This window comes from Moschus berezovskii, chromosome 21 (genome assembly GCF_049115385.1).
Source record: "Moschus berezovskii isolate FMDL1 chromosome 21, NW_MosBer_1.0, whole genome shotgun sequence".
NCBI classification, from domain to species: domain Eukaryota; kingdom Metazoa; phylum Chordata; class Mammalia; order Artiodactyla; family Moschidae; genus Moschus; species Moschus berezovskii.
Genome location: NC_142480.1, coordinates 38438173 through 38459217, shown reverse-complemented (window position 1 = coordinate 38459217; position 21045 = coordinate 38438173). Strand labels below are relative to the sequence as shown.

At 47.7% G+C, this 21045-nt stretch overlaps 3 protein-coding genes across 7 annotated transcripts in view; 2 read left to right on the top strand and 1 right to left on the bottom strand.

Annotated features, from left to right (window-relative positions):
* The first annotated feature begins 1138 nt into the window (after positions 1-1138).
* On the top strand, positions 1139-6825 carry ISL2 (ISL LIM homeobox 2). 2 transcript variants are annotated; one of them, XM_055417602.2, is made up of 6 exons: positions 1139-1284; positions 2137-2326; positions 2578-2840; positions 4613-4896; positions 5512-5679; positions 6063-6825. In XM_055417602.2, exons 1-6 carry the CDS (start codon positions 1227-1229, stop codon positions 6177-6179), a joined length of 1080 nt encoding a protein of 359 aa, XP_055273577.1. In that variant the 5' UTR covers positions 1139-1226; the 3' UTR covers positions 6180-6825. The 2 variants fall into 2 exon arrangements, with proteins under 2 accessions (XP_055273577.1, XP_055273576.2); XM_055417601.2 differs by having other exon boundaries at positions 1148-2326.
* Positions 6826-10924: 4099 nt separating this feature from the next.
* Positions 10925-12675, top strand: LOC129550071 (uncharacterized). The gene is made up of 4 exons (XM_055417569.2): positions 10925-11113; positions 11203-11510; positions 11843-12401; positions 12560-12675. Exons 1-4 carry the CDS (start codon positions 10925-10927, stop codon positions 12563-12565), a joined length of 1062 nt encoding a protein of 353 aa, XP_055273544.2. The 3' UTR covers positions 12566-12675.
* SCAPER (S-phase cyclin A associated protein in the ER) overlaps positions 12395-21045 on the bottom strand; it is a 420138-nt gene continuing 411487 nt past the window's right edge. For all 4 annotated transcript variants that reach the window (XM_055418057.2, XM_055418061.2, XM_055418059.2 and 1 more), the window contains 3 exons: positions 18668-18859; positions 15752-15803; positions 12395-13540 (listed from right to left, as the gene is read on the bottom strand). In XM_055418057.2, coding sequence (XP_055274032.1) covers positions 13437-13540; positions 15752-15803; positions 18668-18859 — 348 coding nt within the window. In that variant the 3' untranslated portion in view covers positions 12395-13436. The remainder of the gene's footprint in view (positions 13541-15751; positions 15804-18667; positions 18860-21045) is intronic.

Below are 21045 nucleotides of genomic sequence, written 5' to 3'. Positions count from 1 at the left end.
AATGGGAAAAACAACAACAGCCACCCTGGTTGGGTAAGTGTGATTTATAATTCATGGGCCAGTCTTTGAACCCTTTCAGACAAAACCCACAGCAGTTTCTTTGAAAGAAAGAAATGCCTGGACTTTGCTCAGAAGTCGCAGGTTTTCTAAGGAACGACAAGCCACTGCACAGATAGTAAATCACCCTGCGCACCACATTTGTTTCTAATTATTTGCATTGCAGTTCGTTTGTGAAATAAAACAGAAGAGTTTATAAATATCGTTTATTCTGGAAGTGAGACACACATTCGACCCCAGTTTTGTTCCTAGAAGGAGCTGTGCTATTCGAGTGGGGGAAAGAATGAGGGAGTCCGTGTCAAATTACACCCCCGCCCCAAATGCAAGTCAAGGCTGCAGTCTGGATCCGGCGAGGGTCTTCGGATTCTGCGTTCTGGTGCTACCCACCTAAGGCTCCAACTCGAAGTTTTCCGCAGGCGTACGGGTGGGGAACATCTAAACCGAGTTTACCCAAACCCTTAACCTCTCTCTCTAGCTTGGACCCTGAGAACAAAGGCGTCTGAGAGAAGAACGCTGACCAGCTGGACGGTGACGGTCTTGTCCAAACATACCACCTTCTCCCCAGCTCTCCTCACAAGACAGTGAATTTTTTTTGTTGCTGTTAATGAAAGAAAGGAGCATTTAAAAGAGACACCTCCGCCCTTTACGCCCCCAGGTATTCATCACCCTGCTCGAGCACGCCTGGGGAGACCGCCCCGCAAGTCTAAGACGAAGCTCAGAGCTGCGGAGGTCGCGGAGACAGCTCAGCAGTGACGCAAGATGCAGCCGGGATAGCCCGACCCCGGGCCAGAATGAGGATCCTTGTAGGTTTCCGGGGAGGGGGCCGCGCTCCATTGTTCACTCTGGGCCAATCAGGGTTGGCTCATTTCCTTCCAGCCAATCCCCTGTCACTCCCGCCTTCCACCCACCCCGCCCATCAGCCCCCAGGTCCCTAACACCTCCCCCGCATCCCCCGCGGTTCTGGGGAAGCTTCGTGACGCCACAGGTCCCGCCCCCAGCTCCGGCCACGGGCGAGTGCGTGCTGACGTCATGCTGCGTGCGGGCCGGTGCGGAATCGCTCCTTCAACTCCGCGGGGCAGGAGGAGTTAGTTAGCAAAGAGCCGAGGCTGGGCGCACGACCCTCGTCCTTCTGCCCCTGGCCGCACACTTTGCGCACATCTCTTTTCTGCATGGTGGATATTATTTTTCACTATCCTTTTCTAGGTACTATGGGGGATCATTCCAAGAGTAAGTCTTTCTCTGTATATGTGTGTGGTGTGTGTGTGCGCTTAACATGCAATATTTCTAATGCAGAAGAATGTTTAGCGGATTCTACAAGTGGCTTCTATTTGACAGGACACTGGGAGAGAAAAAATCAAAACGAACACATTTTCCTGCAGGACCGCTTATCCTTTGGAATCCTGTTGTTTTAGTTTATAATTAAACATTCTTTCTCAAGCCTGCTAGGCTGACCTCGGGCTGTGAAATCTGCTTCTGTTTTGCGCTAGGGCAATAGTTTGATGTAGGGATGTGGGCTTGTTTGTTTGCTTGCTTGTCTTTCGGCCTTTCAAATAAGGAAGATTCCTTTAGCTTGATCTGGGATATTTAAGCTAAAAAATGTCAAAGAGGATGAGCAGAGACTCCGTTAAAATCTGATGTGTCTGTGTTGGGATAGGAGGGAGTCGCGGAGAGAGGGAGTGTGCGGACGGAAATGCCGGAACATCACCGTTCAGTATTGATGGGGTGGCGTCCGCAGGGCTTAAATGTCTATTTACCTTTTCTTCTCACTTACATCTTAGCTTTTAGTTACAGGAGATATCAATAAAACGCCTGTGTCCAAGTGAATGTAATACCGTAAAAAAAAAAAAAAAACTGAGGAGAGGGTGGGGAGAGACGAAAAGCCTTCACAGATTCAGAAGATTATGTTTTTTCGTTATTTTCGTTTCCAATTATCTGGACCTTTGCAAAGCCCATTTCCTTTTTATCTTGTGGTCTCTATTCTTGAAAGAGAACGCGAGCGGGTTGGGTTGGGGCTGGAGCGGCCTCGGCCGGGGTCCGGGCAGCCAGGCCTGACGCGGGCTCGGGGCCCTTCCCCGGCAGAGAAGCCCGGGACGGCCATGTGCGTGGGCTGCGGGAGTCAGATCCACGATCAGTTTATCCTGCGGGTGTCGCCAGACCTCGAGTGGCACGCCGCCTGCCTCAAGTGCGCCGAGTGCAGTCAGTACCTGGACGAGACGTGCACGTGCTTCGTGAGAGACGGGAAGACCTACTGCAAGCGGGACTACGTCAGGTGAGGCCCGCAAGTGTCCGGGCTGCGCCACTGTCCGCCGGGGCCGGAGCTCTTGAATGGCAGGCCGCCTGCGTGCCCCCCGCCCCGAACGCGTGCCGCCACGCGTCTCCCGGCCTGGGAACCCCCGAGGGCTGGTCCCCGCAGCCACCCTCGCGACCACAAAGCCTCCTGGGCGCGCGTGGCCGGGGCGGGTAGCAGCCCGGCGGGCGAGGCCCGCCTATGCTGACAACGCCCGTGCCTTGGGCCCGCAGGCTCTTCGGCATCAAGTGCGCCAAGTGCCAGGTGGGCTTCAGCAGCAGCGATCTGGTGATGCGGGCGCGGGACAGCGTGTACCACATCGAGTGTTTCCGCTGCTCAGTGTGCAGCCGCCAGCTGCTTCCCGGAGACGAATTCTCGCTGCGGGAGCACGAGCTGCTCTGCCGCGCCGACCACGGCCTCCTGCTCGAGCGCGCGGCGGCCGGCAGCCCGCGCAGCCCCGGCCCGCTTCCTGGCGCCCGCGGCCTGCATCTGCCAGGTAAATCGCTTGCGGCCGGCGCTGCGCCGCCAGCTCCGGGGTGCCGTGCACATGTGTGTGTGTGTGTTCTTAGACGGGTGCTTGTGCTCGGACGAAAACTTGTCACTTGGGTGTGTTTCCGTTTGCCAGCATTGTGGGGGTTTCTGGGTGAGTGCAGAACTCTGCTAGAAACGCGACGGAGTGTATGTTCGTGTGTGACCGGGAAAATTGCGTGTGGGTAAACGTGAGCCGGGGTTGTGTGTATGAGTGTTCGGAATTGTGGAGATTTGTGTTCTCAGGAATGTGTGGGACATGGTAGTAGTAGAAGGAGGAAGGTAAATGACAATGGGGGTCTCAAGTGGTGACTCTAAGGATCTTGTACTGGGAATTTCAAGCAGTCTGTGTGTCGCCAGAGAGAAAAGACAGGTTTGCCTGGGGGTACGTGTGTAAGGAATACAGTTCCCAGCCTAGAGCTGGGCTCAGCCAGGCAGAAGTCCACGGGTACAGCTCTGAAGGCTCACCAGCCAACAGAGAGCGAAATGTCTGCGTTTTTCTTTTGAGGCCCAGTCTGATGAACAGTGTAGCCAAACGTTTCTTGGTGGGAAAGAAGTGGAAGCACAGTGGATTTCAGGGATAATGGCAAACACTCCTGATTAGGTCATAATCAGGAGATGCCCAGAGACTGGTTCTAAGTGTGTGGATAGCCGGTGGGAATGGCAACTCCAGCTGAGCAGTTACCAGCAAGTAGCAACAGACCTGAAGCATTAGTCCGCAGACCAGGCTGAGCCTCTGGGTGCTGTGTGCTTGAAGGGATGGAGCTTTCGCTGGCCCTCTCTTTAGTATAGAATGAGGACATTGAGTTAGATGGGCTATTGTGAATATTTATCCAGACCTAGAAATGCCTGGAAGGGGATATAATTTGAAACAGTGCGACTTGTATCCAAGGGTATGTAGACCTGGTTCAGATGGGGGTGTGATGCCAGTGTTGAGTGAACCCTGGTCTCCCTTTTGTTTGTTGAAGGTTTCTGGCCACCGGAATAGGGCCCTAAGTACCTGACTCTACCCAGCCTGGGGTTGAGAGAACCCAAGGCCAAGTGAGGAGAGTGCCAGCGGCTGGGTGCCGGCCGGGAAAACAGCCGCTGGACAGGGAAGCTAGAGCCTTAAGAAAGGAGGCCCTGGGGCCGAAGTCCAAGGGCTCTTAGAAAGGAATAGTTCCAGGTCCGGGAGACCCATTCCGGACCCCAGGCCAGGTCTTAATGACCCACGGTCTGGCCCTGTCCGAGCTGCCCCAGAATTAGGGAGACGGTCTCTTGGGCGACCCCCGGGAGAGGCAGACAGGCCGCCTTGTCCCGACGCAGCGCGGCGCTCGGGCCCCTTCCCCTTCCAGCGTCCCAGGCGTGCCTCCTTCCTCTTCTTCTGAAACTGCGTCTCTTCCGGAGGGTTCCCTCGTCCCGCGGAGCCCTTGCGGATATTCCGAGGGTCGGGTAAGCGGAGGAGGCACAGCAGGGTGCAGACACTCCTGTCCTGCTCAGGCCTCGCTCGGAACTCCCAGGCCCTGCTTGCTCTGCGGGGATCGCGGCGGGGAGCCCTGTGAAGGAAGTAGGGAAGCGACGAAAGTGCACACCTTTCTCCGGGTGGGGCGAACAGACGGAAAGGGAGACCAGACGAACCAGAAAACGAAATAAACGGAAGAAAAGACAAACGAGATGGGGCCGCACAGGGCTCGGCCGCCGCGGGGCGGGGCGCAGGAGGAGTGGGTGGCGGCCGCTGGCTCACCTCTCGCTCCCTAGCAGACCCGGGATCCGGCCGGCAGCCCTCGCTGCGGCCGCACGTGCACAAACAGACCGAGAAGACAACCCGCGTGCGAACCGTGCTGAACGAGAAGCAGCTGCACACTCTGCGGACGTGCTACGCCGCCAACCCGCGGCCCGACGCGCTCATGAAGGAGCAGCTGGTGGAGATGACCGGCCTGAGCCCGCGGGTCATCCGCGTCTGGTTCCAGAACAAGCGGTGCAAGGACAAGAAGAAATCCATCCTCATGAAGCAACTGCAGCAGCAGCAGCACAACGACAAGACGGTGAGGGTCGGGGAGCTGGAGGGTCGGGTCGGGTGGAGCCTCGGGTTCGCGCCGCTGCATCGGCGCTCCCTTTTCTGGGGGCCGGCTTTCGGGAGATCCAGGGCGGATCTGTTTACTCCAAATAGCGTGTCTTTGTGCTTTCAGAGCGAGGCTTACCTTGGGGTTGGAAGGCACCTTAATTATTGTATCTGAGGTCAGGTCTTACCCAGCCCCAGCGGTAGATCGGAGTTGGGGTCCAGGGCTCAGTTCGGAGCCCAAGGCAGCCTGGTTTCGAGCTCCAGCAAGTAGAAGCGGGTTGTGTCCATCTCTCAGCGGGACTCGGTTTGAACACTTTCCCTCTGCAAACCCGGAGAGGGGATGGGAATGCAGCCCTCGCATTTTGTTCCCTTGCCGTGTTGGCTTCCAGCACTGAGGCTGGCTCGTGGTGGCTGTTTTGGGGCCCGGGGTGTCTTCCAGTGGAGAAGGCGGGCTAACTCGGCTGCTGCGGACAGGTGCATGCCTCCCCAACAGTTTCAGACTCCAAATCATGTGCCAGGGCCTGGGGTCCCTGTCTCAAAGGTGGCGGGAAACGCAAGACTTAACTCTTCTGCCTCCCCTCTTCTGCTTGTTCCGCAGAGTCTCCAGGGACTGACCGGGACGCCCCTGGTGGCGGGTAGCCCCATCCGCCACGAGAGCGCCGTGCAGGGCAGTGCAGTTGAGGTGCAGACATACCAGCCGCCGTGGAAAGCGCTCAGCGAGTTCGCGCTCCAGAGTGACCTGGATCAACCCGCCTTCCAGCAGCTGGTGAGGACCTGCTCTACCCGCCCGGAAGGCTGGACTCCGGGGGAGGTGGGGTGGATTTAGTCACTTAGCCAAGGTGGGAAGGGGTCGGGGGCTCTCAGGGGAAGAGGGGCTGGGAGAAGGGGGAGGTTGGTAGCTGCAACCGCACCCGGCCCGTAATTGGTTCTAAACCAGGTCTCCCTGGGAGGAGAGGTCGAGGGATTAACCCACCCGTGCCCCCGTCCGCCCTAATACTCCTGCCTGCGCCTGGGGGCCGGGCCGACTTCTCCAAGGGCACGCTCCCAGCCAACGACTTGTCCCAAGGATACCTTAGGGAGCTGGCGGCCCGGGAAAACCAGCTCGGGCACGTCTTCACCCGCTCCTTGCCGGTGTCTCCGCTGCCCCAGGTCTCCTTCTCCGAGTCCGGCTCCCTAGGCAACTCCTCCGGCAGCGACGTGACCTCCCTGTCCTCGCAGCTCCCGGACACCCCCAACAGCATGGTGCCGAGTCCCGTGGAGACGTGAGGGGGGACCCTTCCCGCCAGCCCGCGGACCTCGCATGCTCCCTGCATGAGACTCACCCATGCTCAGGCCAAACCAGCTCCGAAAACTCTCTCGCCTTTGTAATTATGATTATTGTTATTTAAAGAGAGAAGGTCGGGACAGCCAAAATCGCCTGGACGCAACCTGCTTTCACCAGACTGGAGAGCCCCGCTCCGAGGACTTTTATTTTTACAAAACCAGAATTTGGGTTGACTAGCGTTAGCTCTGCCCTCTCCTCTCCCTCGGTCCGAGGCGGCCCCCGTCCACGTACCCACCTGTGCGTGACGCACGAGCGGGGTAGGCCCCGCGCCCACCGAGCCCCGCGCTCGCCCGCGCGGACCGTAGCTCCTGCCCCGGCCCGGCCCCGCGCTTCCAGGTGGCTTCGCCCGCTCTCTAGCGGGGAAGAGGACGGGAGCAATCCAAAGGAACAGACACTCAATCCCCCAAAGCGCATGACTGCCGGAAAAAAAGTAGAAACGAGACTTTCCTTGAAAATGTTTTAAATTATCAGTCGACGGAGGACAGAGTGTGTGAGCCTTTGCCGAACAAAACGTAAGTTATTGTTATTTATTGTGAGGACAGCCAGTTCATAGTGGGACGAATATTTTGATCTTAATAAAAAAGAAATAATAACCCTATGCGACGCTGCTCCTGTGTGCTGTTGGCGCAGCGGGAGGGCTGGACGAAGCCAGGTTGGAGCTTCTTTCAACGAAAATGACACTCGGCCCAGGGCCCACGGCTCGTGCCCGCGCCTCGCGCGCCGCTGGCCCGCGTGCTCCCGCGCCGCCCGGGGGCGGCCCGGCGGGGATTGGGCGTCGCCAGGGGGCGGGGCTGGCTCTCCGCTCTCCGGGCGCCCCTTGCGGCCCCGCGAGGCCCCCGAAGCGCTCGAGCGCCCAGGCCCTCCCGGAAGGCGGCGCGCCCCCTGCTCGCTCCTCATCCCTGGCGTTTCGCCGCAGAAGCCCGCGGGGCAGCGGGGTGACTGTTTGGGCGGGAAACCTGCGATGATCCAACGTCGGCTGTTCCGCTTGTTGGGGCTAGCGGTTCCGTCTCAACCTTGCCTTACCCAACCTGGAGTTCTTCAAGGTCCTCCGACTCTTTTCGGCCCGGTGCACTCGGGCCCTCCCTGCGTGCGGTTCTCTTCCCGCGGGTCTGGATGCCCGAACCTCCACATCCAGAACCCTCGCTCGCCTGCCACGCGGGCCCTGCCACCGAGCCACGAGGCTAGCCCGCGGGCCTCGGGGTCGAAAAGGCGGGCCTTGATGGCTCATCCTCGGCGCTGTCCCCAGAGTGGATGCGCGACGTGATCAATCTCGCTGCGTTTATTAATTCCCCCGTCTAGACAGAGGAGAAGGCCGGGCGGCGGCTCCTTATCTGAATTTGGCATCACCTGCAAGCGATACAGTGAAGGAGCCACAACAAGCCCCCGCTAGGATCGCGGCTGCCAGGGAAAATAAGTCCACCCAGAACCAGTCTGGCGTGTCCTTGGTTTATTTTCTTTCCAGACCCGAAATGCAGGGGGCGGGAGCTGGCTCGGGTGGGAGGGGGCTGGGAATGGCCCCTGGATATGCCGTGCCCAGGTCACTTGGTGTGACATTTCAAACCCCTGCGACTTGTTTTCTTGAAAACTGGCTTTAGTGATCGCAGGAAATAACCGGGAGATACTGAATCTCTAGCAGGCCCCCGGGCAAGCACACAAAAAACGGGAGGCTCAGGTTTTACCCTTCACAGATATTTAACCCTTTGGCAGCCTGGGATAATTCTTTTCCTAGACCAGCCCTCACTTGGACTCAGAAAGCTGCCAGCCTACCAGTGATTCCACTACTCTTGAAGAATCTCTGCCATTGGGTTTCTGTTTCCTTGTCCCACCAAGTTAAAAGAACCCAAAGGTATATCCTTTGTCCAGGAATTTTGAAAGAGGGCAACGCCCTTACTATTGTTGCCATCTTACCTCAGGTGGGGCCTGGTAAGGAAAAATGTGTCGGAGGGGGCATCTTTGGTCGTTGGATAGAGAAGTCGATGCCTTCTGTTAAAAAATCATGGGATGCTTGGATGGCCAGAGGCCACTGTAGGTATTTCAGCTGAGCTGATGGAATTCTGAAAGCGAATTTCTCCCTTTTTCCCCCATTAGAAACGGGAGGCTGGCAGCAAAGCTGTCAATTACTGAAAGAAAATGGGAGGAGGTGATAAGATTGGGCCACATTTATATTTTACTTCCTGAAAGTCAAGGTGATGCTAGCACAGACGTTAAAGAGACTATTCTCCTTCTTCAGGATTTAGGAAATGGTGCTGCAAACTTAGAGATAAAGGAAGAGATATTTAGGGTTAATGAGGACCAGCTTTACCTCTCAAGTGCCCAGAAACGGTTTTAATAATCAGGGTTAGAGTCTTTGAGGGTTTGTTCCCTTAACTTAGATTCTTCCCTCCGAAACAGAAATACAGATATTTCCTTTTACCTTCTGGTTGGCCACTGGATAGGGGGCTAAACTTCCAAAAGTCTTACTTTTGAAAACTTTTGATTGATCCAGAATATTGGGTTTTGTCTTTTTTAAAAAGGAAATAACAGGTTCTTGAATTTGCAAATTTTCATTATGGTTGTTAATTAGCTTTGAATTTTTGCTTTTGACAGATTGCAGTATTTTAATGCTACAGATGGAAACATCTGCCTATCTAATCACAGTCACTTCTTCCCTGGCCATCCATAGATCAAAAATCTAATTCCTTTTTGGATATTTATATGAGTGTGTCTGTTTTTGAATATTGGGAAATTATTCTGATCAAAGTGGTTACTGTGTATTTAGGATACCGAAATGGCAACCCACTCCAGTGTTCTTGCCTGGAGAATCCCAGGGACGGGGGAGCCTGGTGGGCTTCCGTCTATGGGGTCACACAGATTCGGACACGACTGAAGTGACTTAGCAGCAGCAGCAGCAGCAGTAGCTATGTGTTGATGCTGTTTAGTCACTAAGTTGCATATGACTTTTTGACCCCATGGACTGTATAGCACACCAGGCTCCTCTGTCCATGGGATTCTCCAGGCAAGAATACTTTGTGGGTCGCCATTTCCTTCTCCAGGGGATCTTTCAGACCCAGGGATCGAACCTGAGTCTCCTGCATTGGCAGGCAGATTCTTTACCACTGAGACACCTGGGAAGTCCTGTATCTGTGTGTACTGCTGTATAAAACATCAGAAGCTCTTCTGTAGTTTGTTGCTAGCCACCCAAAGGGGCACATCGTTTTCTCTATGGGTTTCCAAGAGGAGAGTTTGACTCCAAAGCCTTATTATGATGGTCCCTGGTGATGTGTCAGATCTATGGTTGGTTAGTTACATTAATAAATATCAATTTTAATGGCTCCCAGGTCATCTTTAAACATCTTCTGTAATACAGTAGGGATTTCCCTGTAAATTAAATTACCTGTAACAATTACAAGTGTATTTTATGCTTACTGAACTTTTAAAGTGAGATACCCAGTTGTGTAGTGAAAAAGTCAGTTCAATAAAAGAGGCCATAGGGTGGGAAATGGGAGTTAGTTATTTAAGTAGATTCACCTTAGAATAAAATTTTCTCAGCAGATTTATCTAATTTGGGTAGCTCTATGTAATTGAAGCAGGAAAGAGATTCCCAGAGATGGAGAAGTTTATGGCTACCCTACCACAAAATTTAATACATATTGAAAGGCTACACAGTTCTGGGAAATTCAGAGTCCCTGTGGCAGTATTCCCAATGAACTTTAATTTTTAATGGCTTTTGTAACAGAAATCAGTCTTTCAGTTTTGAATATGAAATAGCTTTAAAGCTTAGTTTTGTCAGAGCTGCAAAGACTAGGTTTAAGTAAGATATTGTCTAAGATTGTTCTCTTAAAAAATGTGAGATTCTGCCACTGCTGTCTGGGGGAGGGCATAAGTTGCCATACATTTAGTTAGCTGTGTTTTCCCATACAAGTATTCACCAAAGAGAGCAAGGGAATTTGCTTGAAATGCAGCATGCTAGAGATGGGAAACAATGAATGAATAATAAACTATTTGCAGAGGAGTCCCAATGGACTTGTGATAAAAGCAGGAAATTCAGAGAGTTTATTAAGCTGATGTAGGGAAGATTAGAGGCTTTTAAATATGGGTCTGATTGATGTAAAGGTAAACTTTCCTCAAGATACTGGCATTCAGTGCAATAAGGAGGATTGTGTGACCAATTACAGGCTAGCACCTTGTTGATGGAGACTGTGCATGGAAGATGCTGATAAATGGAGTCAGGCTGAGAGCAGTAATAGGAGCGAAAAAGGGCACAGAGAAATACTCCATTGGGAACCAGATGTGGAGTGCTGTGGGGGAGTGGTTCAATTTATAAAGCAAGTTTGGCGCCTCGCAGAAATCACGCCAGAAAGGCTAGAGTGCTAGGTGAGTCCATCTTTTGGATCGGGGCACCGCCCGGTCGATGAGGTCAAGGGCTGGTGAGAGAGTGGGTCAGGGAGTGAGCGTAGGGGCAGGAGTTCAGAAAGGCAGATAGTTTCCTCAGTGGGAAACAGGATCTTTAAGGCGGGGGTGTCGTATGGAAGGCGGGAGACCTCTGGGTTCCGGGTGTGGGAGCAGGGAGACGAAAGTGGAAGAAGAGGGGTAGTGAGTAGTAATCCCTTCCCAGAGTATTGAGACCCAAGAATTCAGAAAGCTTGGCAAGGAGCTCTCGAAGAACTGGCCCAGGTGGCTTCCTTCCTGGGGAAGGAAGGAAGGAAAAATGGTAGAGGAGGCGAGTTCCGGACCTAGGTTCGGGGTTCGAGGCTCACAGCGCCCCCGACTGCCTGGAGCGAGGAAGAGGCTCCGGAACTCGGCAGGAAGCCGCGGCCCCGAGATCGTGCTGGGCTTCGGAAGGACTAGCCGCGTAGAGCTCCGGGACAGCGAGCTGCCGCCGAGAGCGGGAAGTTCGGTTAGGCAACGGCGTTGGGCGTTCAAATGCCGCTGCTCTCGGGCCTCGGGCGGCCTTTTCCGTTTTGGCTCCAATTCTGGGCTTTAAAGCCCGGGCGCAATGGTTACCTACGCTCCGGCTGGGCCCAGTCGCATCGTCAGCTTCACGGGCTGGACCCACCCGGGGCTTTTCGCTTCGGCCCAGCGGGTCCACCTGTGGCCCCTGAGCCGCGGGGTACCGGGAACCTGGCCCCCGCCCCAGGAGAACGCCAGTGGGTGGCACTCGTCCCCGTAGACTGGAGCAAGATGTGCCTGCGCTCACCTGCGCGCTGTGCTTTCCCCATCCCGGGTGAGTTTAGAAGTCGTAAAACCCAGGGGAGCTTCAATCACTCTGGCCCGGCGGAGCGCGCAATAATAAAGTAGGGAACTTGAGACCTCCAGAAACCGCGCGGGTCGGGAGTCAGCCCCCGAGGAGCCCCCGGGCCCGATCCTCTCAGCCTCCCCAGCCGGGTGGGGCCGGGGTTCGTCTCAATCAAACCTCCTCCCCTCCCGGACGGGGTGGGGGCGGGGCGGGCCAAATGAGACCATTCAATTAAATGTTTAATTGCGAATTCTGGTATGGTTTCTGAAAGGTTAATCACAGCTGTCTCAATTATTTATGGCTTTTTGGCAAATTTCCGACCAGATAAGCATATTTCTATTGTGAAGCGTCTTGCAGGAAATCTTATAAATATTTGATTATTCATTTCAGCTACAAGGATTCTGCATCCACGCCCCAAGATGCGGGGAAAAGCGGAATTTGGGAACGCCTTCCCTGGATGGTGCGCCCCGGGCGGCGGCGGGTAGCGCAAGAAGCCGGCCGCCGGTACCTGGCTCCCAGGCTCTCTGGCCACGGAGGAGCCCCCGTCCGCCGGCCGGAGGCGAGGTGCGGGCGCCAGGGCCGAGCCCCCTTGGCTTCCCGGTGTGCGGCGCTCCGCCCGGCCGCGGCTCGAGGTGCTTCTGCGTGCGCCCGGCGAGGGCCCCGGGCCCTAGGTCTGGTGCCCCGGTCCGAGTCGCCGCCAAGCCCTGGGAGCGGGCGCCGCTGGAGCGGGAGGGGTTTTCCCCGCCCTGAGCCCCGAGCCCAGCCGGGCTTCGGCCCCGCAGCCCGAGCGCGCGGAAGACCCCGGGGGCCGGGCGGAAGGAGCACGGAGCACACAGGGATTGCGTTTGCTTTCTTTCTCTTTCGTTTGAAATTGGACCTCTTTATTTTCTATTTGCAAAGAAGTAAAAACAGCATACACAGAACTCGACAGCCTTGGGAGAATCCAAAAGTAAGTGTCCTGAACAGGAGGTAAGTTTGCTTTTAACAATCCGGTGTAACTTCTGTATTTTCCGTCCCCTCCGCCCCCAGTCTTGAATCGTATAGTATTAATACTAATCCCCCCCATCAGATCTTTTTTCTTGCTAATGTTTGATCCTTATCTGACAGAAATAATTCCCAGTGTCACTCAGTGAACGGCTTGGCACTGACCGTCGGCTTAAGGTGGAGAAACGATGAGAACAAGATATGAAAAGGTCGACATCTCCTGGCAGACACTCCTCCCGTTCAGCCGTGAGCCTTGCACAGGAGTGGAAACGTCTATTCAGGACCTTTGTGACCATCTGTTTTATTTTTACTTCGGCTTCATTGCAGTTATTTGAGAAAATGCTTTAGGGTGGTTCACTATGTTTGATCTTTTTTTGGATCCCTAATTTTTATTTTGGAGAATTTCAGTTCAGCAATCCTATTTCTATAAGAGACTCTCGGTATTGGCGGCTGGGAAAGTTTAGGCAGACAAATGAATACAATGCTCTAAGTTAATTTCAGATAGCTGCTAGAACATATTATGTAATTAGAATGTAAAACTGTTAACAAACATCTACTCAAACCTAATAAGGGAAATTTAAAGCAGGTTAACTTTTAGTAAGTCTTTAAGATTACTTCCGGAGTTGGAATTAGTTTTTCTTTCAAATCTGCATTGCCTTCACAAGAAAAGTCACCACTGCAAACAGAATAAGTTATTTTATTACAAGAACAAAACAGACTTGCTAACTTTTTGTCTAATTTCACCCATATTACAAATGCAAAGTATATATTATCATAGGATGTAAGTTACCAAACTCCAAACTATTGCGCATAAATGAAATAAACTCCCAGGATTAGAAAGAACATTAAAGTATCTACAGTCTTTATAAATAGTGTAAAGTATATACGATATCTACAGAGTATAAACATGTGAAAATGAACTTCTTAAGGAGTAGTTACAATGTTTTGAACAATATAAAATATTAATGAGGGTACTCAAATATACAACCAACCAAAACCTTTATTTTTTCTCTTTTTTTAAGAAAAACTGTCGCGCTTCTTCCCAGGCCTGCTGAGGAAACCTGTTAGCCAGTTCAAGATAGTCTTGGGAACCAAGGCATTTTCCTGAGGGGGGAAAAAAGAGAATAGTAAACAAGTTAAAGTGTTCAACATTTAAGAAATGAAAATTATTTTGATATCTGAGTCCAAAATGGAGACATACATTTCAAATAAACCATGATGCAAATTTCAGTAAAGGTAACTCATCTATATCTGTAGTATAAAATATATAATATATGTTTCAATTACAACCTATTTCATGCTTCTAAGCTACTCAGACATTAACCTCTAGGTAAAACATTATGAAAAACAGCATTTTTGGACTATGGAGTAAGAAAATAGGGAAAATAAGTACGGTGAATAAAATAAAATGACAGTTAAGTATTCCATCCTTAAGTTAGCCTGGAAAGGCTATATCTGTACATAAACTTGATGGTTGTTTTCTAAAATAGTCTGTTTGATCTAAAACATAATTTTAGTTTAAACATAACTTTTAAAAAATGCTCAAATCTGGCATTCAATTGCCAACAAAGCAGAGGGAACTATCAGGAGCTTTACTGGCTACTGAAACAACAGTCTCCTGGCCAGCAGTGAGGATTTGGAAACTGGGATTCTTCCCTAGCAATAAGAATGTGGTGTGTCAGGAGCTGCTTCACATTAGAATTTAGAGGTTCACATGGGCAATGAACTCAAAACATCTTGAAACATTTTATGGGGACATTCTAAGCAATAGGGGAACAGATGTCCAGGTGCAGACTAGCAACTTAGTGTGGCATCATCATTTTTCAAATCAGGTAAGCATAGTATGAGCTGTCACCAGTATAGCGATGACTTTTCTAAGCAAAGTACAGAACAGTTCCCCATTTGCTGTTTTGAAGATTAATCCCATAGTAATTGGGGAAAGCATGAAAATCAGAGAAGATGATCCCTTGGAAAAGAGAGGTTGAAACCAAGCAGACAGAGGCAGCCCTGGGACATGCCTGATAGGCAGCAAATGGTGACTCATCCTTATGTCAGGAGGAAGAGGACGAAAAAGAATGTCTATACTTCTTACTGGCAAAAAACAGAAAACTGCTGTACAGTTAAAAATAAATGCATTAGAAGATTTTTCTAGGCATTTTCAAAATTCAAAATTTAAACCATTGTTTTTAAGATATACTAACAAATTACGATTACAAATTATGATTTTTTCCGTAGCCTCCAATGACTTAAAAAAAGGCTGTGACTGAGTCAGGGCAGAAGTGAACTTGCACACTAATTCTGACTTAGGCAAATGGTACCAACTATGATGTTGACTTGAATTTCTAAAAAGGGGCATAGCTTTCTGTTTACTTGTGAGTGTCTGAGCCAATAAAACATGATATTCTTTCATGATACTGTTAAAGCTTTAGTTATATTCTCATTTATGTACTTTTCAGCACCTGTCCATTGTAAAGAACTGTGAGACACACATACACCCCCTGCCCAGGTGACCTCCTCCTCCCCCAAAGTGAGGGCTACTGAGTGGGTGCCCCAGAGGATCTTGCTGGAACTAGACCTCTGGCCACTTTAAAGACTATCAAACTAATGGAAGAATTGGGAAAAATCTGGATGAAGGTCTCATTAATCAGAGATGTTGACATGACAGTCAGACAAAGAGCAACTTGTACTTCTCAATTACAGTGTGGGTATCAGAATATTTAAAAAAGTAAAAATTCTATATCTCAGCTCTGATCACAGGACTCACCTCAGCAGAAATGCTACAGGGAAAAACATTTTTTTTGTAAATCTTTTGGCCCCGAACTGTGCTCTTTCTTCATGTAAAACAATTTTACAATTTTTATTTTCAATAAAAAATTCAAGTGCTTGAATTTTAGGGGAACATATGGGCTACTACCAATGACAATTTTATTCTGAACACCGGTAGGGAACTAAATGTATGTAATTTCAGCATTTATGTGAATAATATGGGCCAATATTAATGATCTGATTGTCTCTTCTATTACAAGGTAGCTCTTTAGTAATTATTCACCATTTATTATAACTTGCATGAGGTGAGTATAAATTATATAAAGATGTTTCGTGCTTTTCTTTTACTTCCATGGATTTCTCTGTATATTCTGATACACTCATGTTTGATGACAAAATCAATTTCTTTATTCTCTGAAATATACTTGGTATCTGAACTTCAAGTATTTTAGGTGATGTAATAAATTGATTTCTCTAACAGTTGCAAAGGGTGGAGTGAGCAATGTCCAGCTAACAAACACATGACATTTAACTTCAATAGAGACATACCTTTGGGCTGAGAAGACTGGTTATCTGCCTGACCTGAAGTCTGTGCAAAATCCTGTGTGAAACGAGAAAAGTGTTTTTATATCAATGCTATGAACAGGGAACTTTGCTGAGAGTGGTTTTAAAAATGCCTCTGAATTCTGAGATAACTTTTTACCATGAATACTTTGGAGCCCAAATATAAAAGCTTAAGAAACAGATGTTATGTAATTCAGGTTCTCATATTTAAATCAAATAATGATGACTCAGTTGGTGATGGACAGGGAGGCCTGGTGTGCTATGATTCATGGGGTCGCAAAGAGTCGGACACGACTGAGTGACTGAACTGAACTGCAGTATCACCAATGGCCAGGTTGTTGCCTGCTGCGGAAAGTATAACTTTGTTTTATATCTAACAAACTGAATTCTTTAGCCAAATACTGTCTTAAAAATTAACATTAAACAAAACCCACAAGTATAAAAGCCCTTATGTATTCTGTAGCTAAATTTTTTAAATTGAAGTATAATTGACATACAATATCATATTAGTCTCAGGTGTGCAGCATAGTGATTCCATATGCATCTACATTTTGAAACGGTCACCATGATATGTCTAGTTATCAGCTGTCACCATACAATGTTATTATATTTTTGACTGTATTCCCTACGCTGTACGTTAAATTCCTGTGACATTGATTTTATAGCTGAAAGTCTGTACCTCTTAATTCCCTTCACGTATTTTGCCCACCTCCCCATCCCGCTTTCCAAACCACCAGTGCTCTGTACTTCTGAGTTTGTTTCTGTTTCGCTATGTTTGTTTCATTTTTTAGATTTCATATATAAGTGAAATCACATGGTAACTGTCTTTCTCTGACTCCTTTCATGTAGTATAATATTCTTTAGGTCTATCCATTCTGTAGCTAAATCTTAAAAGTCCAGCAGTTTTACTCTTTGATGGAACATGAAAAAGGTCATCTATAAAATGTGAAATTTCAGGAACCTAGGACAAACTGCTAGCTCTGATTTTTAATATTTTCTAGCGACTACTAATAATCTAACACAGAGCACCTTGAAGAACTATTATATAAACCAAAGTCCAATGTACTTTCATTCTCTTGAGCACAATAATTTATAGAAAAAAAAAATTTGTTTTTAACATCCTATCCCAAATAAGCATTATAAGAAATTTCCATAGTTATTTATAAAATCTGTGCTACAATATATGGTTAATGTGTTAAATTTATATTAAATTATATTTAATTGTGTATTAACTATAATAGAGAAGAGTCAAATTAGAAGTACTCTGAGATCAACACCAGATGAAAATACTATATATGATCCTTACTTTAGATTTTGATACCATTTATATTTTTATACACCGTTTTCCAAGCAGTTGGAAAAATGTAAGGGACTAAGATGGTACAGCTACAAAATTGTCTTTGCTCAATAATCACTGTCTTGATTGAGGCCTCTTTGCTCAGGCCACAAAAATCTGCATATCATCTCTCTGGAGGTCCCTGTCCCCCTTTCCTTTCTTGCCTTACTTTTCTCCATAGCATTTAACACAATCTGACATGCTATTTATTTTGCTCATTTATTTGTTTTTTTGTTTGACTCCTCCAACTCTAAATTTCAAGGCAGGAATTTGTATCTGTGTTGTTCGCTGCTGTATTTCCAGTGCCTGGAGCAGTGCCGAGCACACCAGAGGCACTAAAAATTTACCTGTTGAATGAAAGAATGAATTTTAAGATCATGGTCTTAAAATTCTCTATAACGTATTTCCTATTTAATCCTAAGGCTGTAAGAATATATGAAGAATCCTATACTTTGATATGATGGTTATATAAAACTTCATTAAGATTTTCATTATTAACTATAAGATTTTTTGAATATATATACCCTACCTATAAATCTGAATATTTTTGAAAAATTTTTTTTGAAACTGGAATCTAGACTCAAAAAGAAACAAGCTGAAAACAAAACATTTCTAAGCATAATTGATCTAGTGTGTTTATTAGCTGATCATCTAATAGAGGATAGTTTAAGAAATGTAAACCAATTCTAAGGTGAAGAAAGCTTGGGGGATTCTTTAGCCATCCCAACCAGCTGGGCACTGTTATACCCTTTCAAAAGTGATACATGTATATTAGCCAGAATAAGGAACAATAACAATACAAAATTCTGCTTTCTGTTTCATTATTATTATGAACAGAAAACACTGTCTATTAAGCATATGTGCGTCATGGAACAAAAACATATTGGCTTCAGGGTGCAACATTTGAAAAAAAATGGAAGATTTTCAGCAAATAATGTCATTGTGTAATGACAGGAAAGTAACAGGATTAGCTATTAGCAAATGTTAAAGAATAACCAAATTGATTCTCTATTGTCGGTTGACTGGGTTAATTTAGATGTGGAAATACTGCTTTGCTACAGCACTGATTCTGATTCGAGTCCTAAAGAATTTCACTGGATCAGAAAAATATAAGGCCACAATTAAAAGTTTTAGATTTGAGAAAAAGCAACAAAATGTTTTTTTTCTTATACACACACTGACTGTGTGTGTATATACATATGAATATTTATTTTAAAATTTACAAATAAATGGCAATTTTAATCTTTCTTCAGCCGTCATTATCTATTCCCTATAAATAGTCAAAAAACAAGATGAAGTAATAGTTAAAGCTTTAAAGAAGTCTTTTAAAAACATTTCTTTAGTACAGGCTTAACTGGAAAAATACCTTTTTCTTGAAATCCTTCAAACAGAAATTACATACAATATTCAAACCCCAGTTTTACTATCATGACGGTCAAGCACATAAATAGGTGAAATTTGGGGGTAGTGTGGATGGCAAGGATAAACAGCTGGTTCACTTTTATTTTTCAGTTGCATTAGCTTTCACACAGAGTCGGAGAATTTGGCACAAATATAGAAGGTACCTGAATAAACGTGGCCAGTAGAACACAGCTCATCTCTTGCTCCAGAATGATCTTGTTCTGAAGGTTGTTGTAACAGGCAGCAATAAGTGACGGGAACAGCACTTTGATCAGCCGTGGGTCACTGAAATACTGGAAGGGCAGCTGGCAAAGCTTCTGCAGTACTGTGGGGTGGCGGCCGGACTGCACGATGACCTGCAACAGGAGGAACCCCAGATCAGCTGCCATAGAGCCCTGGCCTGCCCCATGTCCCGTAAGAATCAGTGGAAAATGTGCTGAAGAAGTGTAAGGAGGGGAAAAAAATACTCCTAACTCCTTATCAGAGCTTATATTAAGTGATATTTGAAAGGAGCGGAAAAGAAAGAAATCTCATTTCCTAACTTAAGGAAAAGATGCCAAAAGTTCTACATCCATTTTAAAAATTCTTATAATCCACGAGGAACCATGGATTCATCATGGAGAGAGGATGCCCACGAAATGGATTCAGGATACGCACTACTTTAACACAGTGCCCCACCCTTCACTCTTCCCCTTAGAGCAAAATAGCCGTATTCCATAAAACCTCCAAGAGCTCACTCAGAAGAAAGATACCCTCTCCTATACCCTCCCACTGCAGTCTTTCCCTTCCCTAGCTCACGGAATATACTGAACACAGATCAATTTTTTCCACACACAGACAAGCCCCTGGAAAGAAAAAAGGGGTTTGTTAGGGGAATGGGAACAGTTTCAGCCAAAAAAAAAAAAAAAAGCTCCAAAAGTTCCTTCCTCCGATCCATACTGCTTATCTGTGTTTCCATCAGTGCCACTGAGTCTAAAAGGAGAACTGTTTAGATAAACGAGACTGTTGTCCTGAAGCAGTCTAGGTTTACAACTGTGTACATTTGAAGAAATGGGGCAATGCAATTAATGGGCTTGCAGGGAAGCCCTCCGAACTTACTCCCTAGGCCTATATGATAAACTAAGAAATGTCAAAATCAGATCTGTTTCAAGTAACCTTGATTAGACTGTTCTAATATAAAAGAGCTGGGTGACCCGAAGCCCCACTTCTTGGTATAGGAGGAAGCTCACGGAAGGTTAGGAACACTGTAAAATCTAAGGTCACGACTGTAAATTGTACTTGGAAAAACACAATTTTACAGGTACACACCCAGACAGGACTGCATTCAAATTAAAACCAGAAGGACAGAATGAAACAGCAGAGGCAGGAGAAACATAAATTATAGGGATTTACAAGTTTTCAAAGTACTTTTAACAATACTTTAAGAACACACTCTCAGATGATAATGCAGTTTGGTTTAAGAACAAAATCAACAAAGTAATAGTTCACATATTTTAGTTCAATAGCTAAAATGACATCAAAAACCTTTAGAGAATGTTGATAGGGACTTGTTAATACCTTCAAATCCAGCAGGAATTTTAAAGACTTGCAGTGTGACAATTCAGCACATGGCTATGGGCTGCCATCCCTGACACTGGCTGAGAAAAATGTGCCCCTATCATCCACTTTATTGATAAAGCATTTACTTAAATCTTTATTTTAATTATTAGCTACAAATTTTGTCGCACAGCCAAATGATCATCACTTTAGAATTTATAATGATACCATTATTAGAAGCCTCTTTTCCCCCTTTTGGACAAAAATTAAGAACAAGTTTTTTTTTTGGAACTTCACTGTTAAAATGCTATTACTGGAAGACTCGCTAATTGAAAAGATATTAAACTGGACAGTCTGGCTGGCACAGGCACAATGTTAAACTCAAAGATGGCGACTCCTGGTTCCTGGTAAATCAGCACAGAACATGAGAGCTTAACCATAACTTATTCCACCTGGACTCCTGACCCTCGCTGGAGGGGGGGGTGTCAGTCCCTTGGGGGTCAGTCCCCTCTGGGAACAGAGCTGGCTGTGAGTTGCCTGTTGAAAAAGTGAGTTTACAGAGGTCACCAGCAGGGTAGTGAGATGACCTGTCAGAGGCCACTATCTTTAAGTCCCTGACTGCAGAAGACACAAATGGAGGTAGGCAGTTTGGGTGCCTGGGGTAAGGAGTTCTACCCATAGGACCACCCATGACAGGACTTAGCCAGATTACAGTCAAGGGGTCTGCCAGGGGTGCTGCAAGCTACCCCCTGGCTTGGCAGTGAGCCAGAGGAGGACATCTAGTTAGCACTGTCCCTCAAACCACATTCAGACGTTGTGGGGAGATGGCACTAGGAAAGTCTGGAAGGGGCCAACCAGTAGCACTGAGGCTCAGTAGGTGAGACTACTCCTGGATAATGCAGGCAGGCTCAGGGCACAGAGTAGTGGCAGATTGATGTCATGAGCACAGATGAACAGTCAGCTGAATTAGGTTAAGGGGCAGGGAAGCAAGGCCGGGGATGCAAAC